Below are 9,730 nucleotides of genomic sequence, written 5' to 3'. Positions count from 1 at the left end.
TGTCGGGTAAAACAAAACAAAAGTCATCACCTTCACAGGACCAAAAATATCTGTAATAAATTTGAACCAACTACGGCCAACATAGTTTAAAAACTTCTATAACAAAGTTAAGCAGGTGATGGCATTGATAATGTCAGCAAAATGAAGGAGATGATAGTGAACTTCAGGAAACAGAGTGGAGGTCAGCACTCCACCATCTACATCAACAACGCTGAGGTGGAGCAGGTCAGCAGCTTCAACTTCCTCAGCGTTCACAATACTGAGGATCTGTCCTGGTCTTTACAAACAAACTGTGGTCAAGAAAGTCTCACAAAGACTTTACTTCCTAAGAAGATAAAAAAAAGTTTGGTATGAACACCAGCATCCTCACTAACTTTACAAGGTGCACCATTGAGAGGCTGCTGACAGGTTGCATCACAGGGTGGTATGGGAACTGCACCAGTCAGAAAGCACTACAGAGCGTGATGCAAACAGCAGAGGACATCACTGATAGCAGTCTCCACAACATCCAGGACATCTACCACAGCCGATGTCTGTGTAAAGCACGCAGCATCATTAAGGACCACACCCACCCAGCACAAGGACTCTTCCATCTACTACCCTCAGGCAGACCATACAGGAGTCTGCCATCGCGTACAAAAAGACTAAAGGACAGTTTTTACCCACAAGCTGTCAGATTACTGAACTGATGACAGTAACATTGCACTAAGCCAAATCTGACAACTAATATGTTTAGTGTTGCTGCACGATGGAGCTGTATCATGTATGTAACTACCTTATCACCATAATTCATCTCAATGTCACTCACTACCTGTGCAATAACCTGTCACACAACCTGAGTAGTTTATGTTAGTTATGTGCAATATTTATCATGTGATTTAAGCTTATATTACTACATGTGAAATACTTATTTATACTAATTCATCCTACTTACACTGTTATATTCTACTATGCTGTTGTTTACTATATTTCTTTTGGACATTGTAAATATATTTCTTTTTCACTTTTTGGTACTTTATTTTGTACCTTTATTGCATGCTTTAGTATTTCTTGTTTGTTTTTAGCGGGTCGAATCGGTTCTTCTCGTCCTGAACATTTCATTGCGCTGTTGACCTTGTGTTAACCTTGTATAGGACAAATAAACAACATATCATGTTTGTGCATCTAATGGATGAACGTCACCACAAACTGACACGTGTATTATTTTTAAAAAGAGCGGGATCACATCATTTAATTTTAGTGTGTTGGAAGATGGTGTCAGTCTAGAACCATAAACTGGACCAAAGAGCAGGAACATTTCCAGAAGGTGACAAAACGAGACGTTTTAGTACCTGAAGGGGTTGGGGTACCTCTGCCAAAAAGCAGAGGCAACACTGTCCCACGTACTCCTGATGTCCGTCTTGTTACAGTAATACTTGACCATTGTCCCCACGCTGATGTCCAGGACAACCCGTCTCCTGAAAGCTGACGTCCCTCGGTCTGAAAAGTCCAAACAGCAACAGGTTTGGTGCCGACTCCATCCACAGTCTGGACCAGTCCTGCAGGAACAAACAAAATGAGAGGAATAAAAATAAACTACGTGGGTTTCTTTAATTCACATTGGCTGTCAACATTCTGAAAAAACATGTGACAATATTTAGTAAGCAGGACAATAATGTACCATTTATGACTTCTTACAAGATTTATCCTTTATCTGATATTAAGTGACAAACAGCTGATGAACATATTCAATTCAGTCTTTATTTATACAAGTTAGTCTCATTGTTTAGTAGAACATTAAACACTTTAACCTCTAGTTTGACACTATTAATAATAAATGCACATCAGTGTTTCTTCATTTATTGAGCGGAATAACCGCATTTATTTTATTTTTTACAAATTTTGTTTAATAAAAACGTCCAGCGTCTTTGAACACGCACTGCCCGATGCTAATAGGCTAACGCCGTTAGCCGACTAGCCGCTGGTGGAGGTTACTGAACTTCTGGACCGGACTCTCCAGGTCTTTACCTTCATGAGGTTCTAGTGCAGGTCCAGTGGGCCGAACATCCGGGAACGTGATGTTTGTTGAGCTTCGAGCCAGCACTTTACATAACGTTAGCTAATTCCATACATGACGCTAAGACCAGCCGCACCGCGGCCATCTTCCTGTCATCAAGGTTCCTGTCAGAATAATGCTACTTCCGGTTGACATTTCAAAGTAAAGGTTTCGGACTTTTTAAAAAATTAGTTAAATGTTCTGTAATTTTTTTTAATGGCAGCTATTTAATTTTTTTTTCAAGTTTCATAAAACAATAATTTAACATTTATTTGAATACTGATGTCATATTCAAGATGCAGTGCTGTCTAAAAGTTTTAAACACTCCTAATTTTTTTATGTTTGCTTCCATGGAGTCTGTTTTTTTATCTTTGCAAGTGACAATGACAGCTTTAATTAAAATCAATTCAGTTTATTTATACAGTGCTAAGTCACAACAGACGTTATCTCAGGGCGCTGAACAGAAACATCCATATATAAAAATAATAAGTTACACTATTTATTTGGGCTTTACAATGTGGAGGACTAAAAGAAGTGTGAGGGTGAAGCAATTAAAACTCCAGCAGGTTGACAGTAACTGAAAGCTGTGTCTTTAGAAAGAAACAAAAATAGAGAAAAGAACTGACACAGGATCATCCTTGAGTTTCTGCTGTATGTCGACCCATGTCACAAACAACCAATGACTCCTTCAAAGACTTTCTCTTGTTTCCTTTTCCTTTTCTTGGCTTAATGAACCAGGAGGTGTCACTTTTAAAGATAAAATGCTGACTTTCTATTTCTGTTGGTGTTTGTTAGACCAACTTAACCGATGTTTTCATCTGTACAACAACTCTGAACATATACCAGCACTATGTCTCTAAAGGCTTGTCCGTGGGCCTCACCGTTGTTATTTACAGTCGCTTCAGCTGTTTCCGTAGTTAACCAAAGAAAACAAACAAAGTAATTGGCATCTGGTCGCAATTTTTTAATGTAAGGACACATTAACCATCACTTGGGCGGCACGGTGGCACAGTTGGTAGGGCTGCTGCATCTCAGGGAGCAGTTCACCAGTTCATATCCTGGCGCAGGGTCTTTCTGTGTGGAGTTTGCATGTTCTCTCTGTGCATGTGTGAGTTTTCTCCGGGTGCTCTGGTTTCCTCCTACAGACCAAAAACATGCATGTTAGGCTGACTGGTAACTCTAAATTGTCTCTAGGTGTGAGTGAGAGAGTGAATGGCTGTTTGTCTCGTTTGTCTCTATGTGTCTCTGTGTTGGACTGGAGACATGTCCAGGTGTCCCCCACTTCTCACACAGTGACTGCTGGATATGGCACCAATGACCCCCGCCAGAGCCCTATAAACTATCTCTCTCTATGGCGCTGACGCCCGCGACCCAAAAAGGGAAACATGGGTAAAGATGATGGATGAATTAACCCTATATTGCATTATAGTGTTTCATACTTTATTTTATTTTTAACTTTTTCTTTTTTTATTTGACCTGCCATTATCATTGTCATTGTCGTCACTTAAGCACAGAAGTCTGTTGGAGTCCGTCTCCCCACCATCACAGACATCTACACCTCCAGATGCAGGAAGAGGGCCACCTGCATCATGAAGGACCACACTCACCCAGCACACACACTTTTTGCCCCGCTCCCTTCAGGAAGGAGGTATTAAGGAGGTAAGTGGCATTAAGTGTATAACCACTAAACTGAGGAACAGCTTCTACCCTGAGGCTGTTAGACTCATGAATCTCTAGTCAAGTCAAGTCAACTTTATTTATAGAGCACATTTAAAACAGAACCTGTTATCAAAGTGCTTAACAACAACAACAATCAATGAGAGTAAAATTAAAGAGAAAAATACAATACACTAATAACAATAACTGAAGAATTAATAAAAAGCATTTAAAACATAAGATCACAGAACAAAAAACACTAAATCAGTTTACAGTGTGTGAAATGTCTGTGAGAACAGATGTGTTTTTAGTAGAGATTTGAAGTGAGGAAGGGAGGAGGCCTGCCTGATGTTGGGGGGCAGGTTGTTCCAGAGTTTGGGGCCCATGACTGAAAAAGCCCGATCTCCTCTGAGCTTCAGTCTTGTTCTTGGAACAGCCAAAAGCAGCTGATCGGATGATCTCAGGGTCCGAGAGGGAACGTAAGGTTCCAGAAGCTCAGAGAGGTAAAGGGGTGCGAGGCCAGTTAAGCATTTGAAGGTCAACAGAAGAATTTTAAAGATTATCCTCGTATGAACAGGGAGCCAGTGAAGGGAGGACAGAACTGGTGTAATATGTTCAGACCTATGAGTTCTGGTTAAAAGCCGAGCAGCAGCATTCTGGACGAGCTGAAGACGTGAGATGGAGGCCTGGCTGATCCCAGCATACAGTGCGTTGCAATAGTCCAATCGGGTCGTGACAAAGGCATGGACTAGTTTCTCAAGGTCGGGTCTGGACAACACTGGCTTGAGCTTAGCTACCTGTCTGAGTTGGAAGAAGATTTTCTGCAGAACAGAGTTGATTTGTTTGTCAAACTTGAAGTCAGAGTCTAAACCATCCAGAGGTTTTTACCAGACTGCTTGAGATATGGCTGAAGAGAGTCCAGGTTGACAGGATCAGAGGCAGCAGTTGAGCTAGGGCTAAAGACAATGACTTCAGTCTTCTCATTGTTAAAACTTAAGAAATTTGAAGCCATCCAGGCCTTAATGTAACCAGAATAACCAGAATAATCTAACCAGAATAATCACTGTGAAAAATCACATCATGTTGCTGCTGATCTGTTTCATGTTGATGTGTTCATGCGTGCTCGTCTGCTCACACAGACTCATGCTCATGTTCGTGCTGCTGTTCGACGTAATGTTTTTATGCTATTAGTACTTAGTGTATTTTAGTTTATGTTTTTCTTAGTTCATATCTTAGATGTTATCATTGTTTTTTCTTAAACATTTTATTGTTGGATGTAACTGGGACCCTGTGTACATCATTTCGCTCCACCACATGTACCACATGAGATGCGAATGACAATAAAGAATCTCTGACTCTGATTATGACTTTGCAGAAAGTACCTTTAATAAAAACTTGACACGACTAACATCTATATGATGTCTGTCTGTCTGTCCCTAACCAACCTAGTCATTTTTCTGTACTTTAAGCAGCGTCCTGTTAGTTCCTCGCCGTCCTGCAGTACATATTACTAACCACTAGGTGTCGCCGTCCTGCAGTACATATTACTAACCACTAGGTGTCGCAGTAAAGTTTGTCCGCCTGTTTCAACGCGTCTCGTTTCTTCCGCTCCTACTTCCTGTTTGGTTAGTGTCCTCGGCCGTGTCATTGCAGATCTGTCCACGAGTATTTTGTCTACAGACAAACATGTCTGGCTACACACCGGACGAGAAGCTGCGCTTCGAGCAGCTGGTGAAACTCCGGAGGAGGTGGCTGAAGGACCAGGAGCTCAGTGCCCGGGAGCCCGTGATCCCGTACAAACCTCCGAATCCGATCCAGAAGTTCTGGACACGCTTCCTGGAGCCGAAGAGCCTGTGGCGGCTGTATGTGAGTACTGAGACAAAAACAAGAGCTGAATACATTGTAGTTATGGTGTTACATCTCATGTTCCGCCTGGATCCAAATGTAAACGCTTTAATCTAAAATAAATGTCTTACCTGCTGCAGAGCCCAGTGTGTCAAAACAAGTTCAAATATTTAAATGTATTTACATTTAATAATATGTTTCAAAATAAGCCCATTGCATCAAACCCACAAAAGTATTGAGCTTTATTTGAACCAAAACCCAGAGCAAAGTAAATTAAATCTTAAACATGGATATAAAAGTTTTTATTCTATGAGAAGTGTGTTGACGTTAATCCCATGAGTTTGGGTCTGCTCTGTGTTTTATCATAAGTTTTGGATAGTGTAGGAAAAATTATTCTTAAAGATTATTTAAATAAAAGTAATGTAGATGATGTGGAACCTTTTAAGAGGAAGCAATAAAACCATGATATCGAGTCAAAAACAGAGAGAAGCTGAGGTCAGGGTTCACGTTCGAGATGTTTGAATCATTAATAAAACAACAGGCGGCTGATTTAAAGCAGCAAACAATCTAAACTGTTCTCTTCATCACTCTCAGAACCTCTGGGGCCCAGTTGAGAACAGACCGACGTCTGGGTTTGTTGGGCGTTTGACGATTGATACATGACTGTTTTCTTGCAGACCTACAAAGTGTACCGTGGTGGAGTGTTCACATTAACCTGGGTGCTGATACCGGCCTGGATCTCTCATTACTTCGTGAAATATCATGTTCTTGTAAGTGTACAGAAGGTTGAACACACGTGAACTATCCATGACTTTGAACACTTGCATTTTTGTTTTGTAGTAAAAAAAAACTTGAAAAAATTTGTTTTGTTGCAGTTGTTGCTGCACATCTTTTTGTCTTATTTGAGTAGATTCATGAAAACTTGGCTTTATTTTCTTTCTTTCTGCCGGGAAGCAGCCGCTCTCACTCAGCGACGCTTTCAAACTTTTTTGATTCTTTGTTTTTCGCGATCCGCATTATATCCACTCGTCTTTTTGATTTTAGGTTCTTGTCAGAGCAAATAAAGTAAATGGGCTTGTTGGATGAAGTCCTTACTTGGTAGTATTTGTTTTTATTACAGTTTTGTTTTTTAGGAAGTGTATAGCAACGACACCGTCACTAACAAAGAAGCAGGAACATTTTCATTCAGTGAACTAAGTTAACAGTAAACAGTACTCTGTTTAGAGATTAAATCTGAGGACCAGCAGTCATTGTAAATAAAAACTGTTGTTCCCTACAGAACAAACCGTGTGGCATTGTGGAGCGGAAACGCCGACTTTTACCAGTAAGTTTGATTTATTTCTGTCAGATTTCTGCTGCTTTCTGTACTAAAACGATGTGAAACTGGCCGTTGACACCAGGTGTTTGAAATGTGTGTGTGTTTCCAGGGTGACATCATTTGGGAAACTGGTGAAGTTATTCCTGATCTCCCCGAGACCAAAGGACATCACTGAACGTTTTTTTTGTCTTTCCGTTGTTAAAACTGTGTGGACCCCAGGAAGAATAGTCTCTACTACGGTAGAAACTAATGGGGATCCTTAAATAAACAAATAATTTCAATAAAATATTAGAAAGTACTTTACAAATAAGAGTTCGAGTTTTAATGATCATGAAAACCAGTTTTAGCCCGAATGATTCCTTTATTTTAGCTTTCATTTATGGGGGTTTTCTGTTTCTGATGAGCTGTCAACTTTATTGTATGATTTAATCTAAATTTAAAAAAAAAGTACAAACTATGTATTGTTTAAAGTAAGCAACCTCACTTTATAGTAACTCATTCAATTCAGTTTATTTCTATAGCACCAAGTCACAACGGAAGTCATCTCAGGGCACTGAACAGAAACATTCATATAACCGGTACATACAAATTCAGTTAGTTACATTATTTATCGACGGTAGGGTAGACAGCAGATTGTGCTGAGTCATCATTTTGTCGCAGTCTCCCTTCCTGAGTAAGCACGAAGGCAACAGTGGAAAGGAAAAACTCCCTTTTAACAGGAAGAAACCTCCAGAAGAACCAGGCTCAGGACGAGCGGCCATCTGTTTCGACCGGCTGGGTTCAACAGCGTCACGTTCGCTCCAGATGAGAGTCTGTGATGGAGTTAAGCTCAAAGCAGTCTGCTCCTCAGATAATGTTAAATTATGAATGTTTCTGTTCAGTGCCCTGAGATAACTTCTGTTGTGACTTGGCGCTATAGAAATAAACTGAAATGATCTAAAAAGGTTAAATCTGGTCCTTCGGACATGCACAAAACAAAGCAAAAATAAAAGTAGGAACGTTTCGTCTTTCATCCGAGAGACTTCCTCAGTCTGAGGTGCTGTTTTCAGCTCAGTCTCTTAAATAGCACCGTCTCAGTGGATCAACCAGTTTGCTGCTGACAACCAAAACCAGCTGCTCATATGATCAAGAAGGACCATCAGCCTAACAATGGATCATTAGCACACTGATGGCTGTTTACTGTTCACAGAGGGCTGAGTGATACTAGCAATAACAGCATTGTAAGAGGGGGACAGTTGAACCCGGAGGCCTCCACCCCTGTTTAACGATGGACGGTTTCTTTTCACAAAGATGGCCTCCTTTACTCCTCTCTCAAACCATCGTGCCTCTCTGTCCAGGATGTGAACATCTTCATCCCTGAAAGAGTGACCGCTGGCCTGGAGATGAGTGTAGACCGCAGAGTCCTGGCCTGATGATGTTGATCTTCTGTGCTGGGCCATCCTTTTGGCCAGTGGCTGTTTTGTTTCCCCGATGTAAGACTGTTCACCATCCTGACACTGAACAGCACACACAACATTACTCTGTTTGTGCCGGGGGACTGGATCTTTGGGATGAACCAGTCTTTGCCGTAATGTATTTTGGGGTTTAAAAGCAACTGGGACGTTATGTTTAGAAAATAAACGTCTCAGTTTCTCTGATACTCCCTCAACATACGGAATGACCACTGGTCTGGGTCTGGGTTCCTCCTTTTCACCTGTTGGCTGACTGGAGTCCTGTTTGGGTTTCTTCTCTGCTTTCAGGAAGGCCCAGTTAGGGTATCAACATTGCTCTAGAGCCTGTTTTGTGTGGGATTAACTAACTCAGGAGCCAGGCAGAAGGAGAAATCTGCTGATGGTCCTTCTAGATCATGTGATCAGCTGGTTTTGGTTGTCAGCAGCAAACTGGTTGATCCACTCTGAGAAGGTGCTATTTAAGAGACTGAGCTGAATACAGCTCCTCAGACTGAGGAAGTCTCTTGGATGAGAGACTAAATGTTTCTACATTTTTGTTGTTTTGAAAGTCCCGAGGATCAGACTTAACTTTTTAGATTTTTCTACCTGGATTATTGAGCATGCATCAGGATAAACTGAAATGAATTTATTTATTAATTTATTATTAATTAATTATAATTATTTTTGATTAATTTAATCTATTAATTATATTTGGATGTAACTTGGACCTTGAGTGCACAATTTTGTTTCCTTTCTGTGATGCAAATGACAATAAAGAAACTTGAATTTGTAGGTCAGAAGGTGAGAAGAAGTGAAAATGCTGATAATTTGTTAACGTTTAACGGTATGCCTAAATATATGGTGCTAGAAAAACCATGTTTGCAGCAATAATTCACATGTTCACAAACTTGTCAGAAGTATGAACAATAATGAAAAGAGAAGAATCAAAGGAACATTTATACACTACAGAAAGAAGCAAGGAGCGAAATTATTCAAAACAATTTTTTTTGTTTTGCTTTTTAGGAAAACTTGTAAATGGAAAATAAGCTCATTTAACATGTGTACAGATAGTTCTGGATGTCAACAACTGGCAACTCATCAGAGTCTTAGACAAAAGACAAAACGCTTCAACAAGTTGAATTTTTTTTAAATTATATGTATGTATATATTCATTCAACCTTTATTTAGACATGTATATATGTGTGGTGTGTGTGTGTGTGTGTCCTTGTTTATGCTACTTTGTGAGGCCCATTTTTCCAACTTATACTGCATTGTGAGGACCAACTGCTCCTTATGGGGCCCAAAGCCCGGGCCCCATAAGAAGAAGTCCCGTTGGTGGGTTAGGGGCTAGGTTTAGGCCTAAGGTGTGAATTGAGGATGTGTTAGGTTTAGGGTTAGCTATGTACTGGTAATGGTTAGGTTATGGAAAAAGGTCATGGTTAGGCT

At 40.4% G+C, this 9,730-nt stretch overlaps 2 protein-coding genes across 2 annotated transcripts in view; one reads left to right on the top strand and one right to left on the bottom strand.

Moving 5' to 3' along the window:
- LOC119408047 (PRELI domain-containing protein 1, mitochondrial) overlaps positions 1-2,164 on the bottom strand; it is an 8,290-nt gene extending 6,126 nt beyond the window's left edge. The window contains exons 1-2 of the mRNA XM_037674883.1: positions 2,008-2,164; positions 1,332-1,538 (exon numbers count right to left, since the gene is read on the bottom strand). Of these exons, the coding sequence (XP_037530811.1) occupies positions 1,332-1,423 (92 nt within the window). The 5' untranslated portion in view covers positions 1,424-1,538; positions 2,008-2,164. The remainder of the gene's footprint in view (positions 1-1,331; positions 1,539-2,007) is intronic.
- A 3,134-nt stretch (positions 2,165-5,298) lies between these two features.
- Positions 5,299-7,157, top strand: ndufb6 (NADH:ubiquinone oxidoreductase subunit B). The gene is made up of 4 exons (XM_037674882.1): positions 5,299-5,557; positions 6,214-6,306; positions 6,816-6,860; positions 6,964-7,157. The coding sequence occupies exons 1-4, from the start codon at positions 5,378-5,380 to the stop codon at positions 7,027-7,029; spliced, it is 384 nt and encodes a 127-aa protein (XP_037530810.1). The 5' UTR covers positions 5,299-5,377; the 3' UTR covers positions 7,030-7,157.
- The last annotated feature ends 2,573 nt before the right edge of the window (positions 7,158-9,730 follow it).

The sequence above is a fragment of the Nematolebias whitei genome, chromosome 3, assembly GCF_014905685.2.
Source record: "Nematolebias whitei isolate Nwh7 chromosome 3, NemWhi1, whole genome shotgun sequence".
NCBI classification, from domain to species: Eukaryota; Metazoa; Chordata; class Actinopteri; order Cyprinodontiformes; family Rivulidae; genus Nematolebias; species Nematolebias whitei.
The sequence above is the reverse complement of the archived record's forward strand: the minus strand, read 5'-3'. Positions and strand labels throughout refer to the sequence as shown.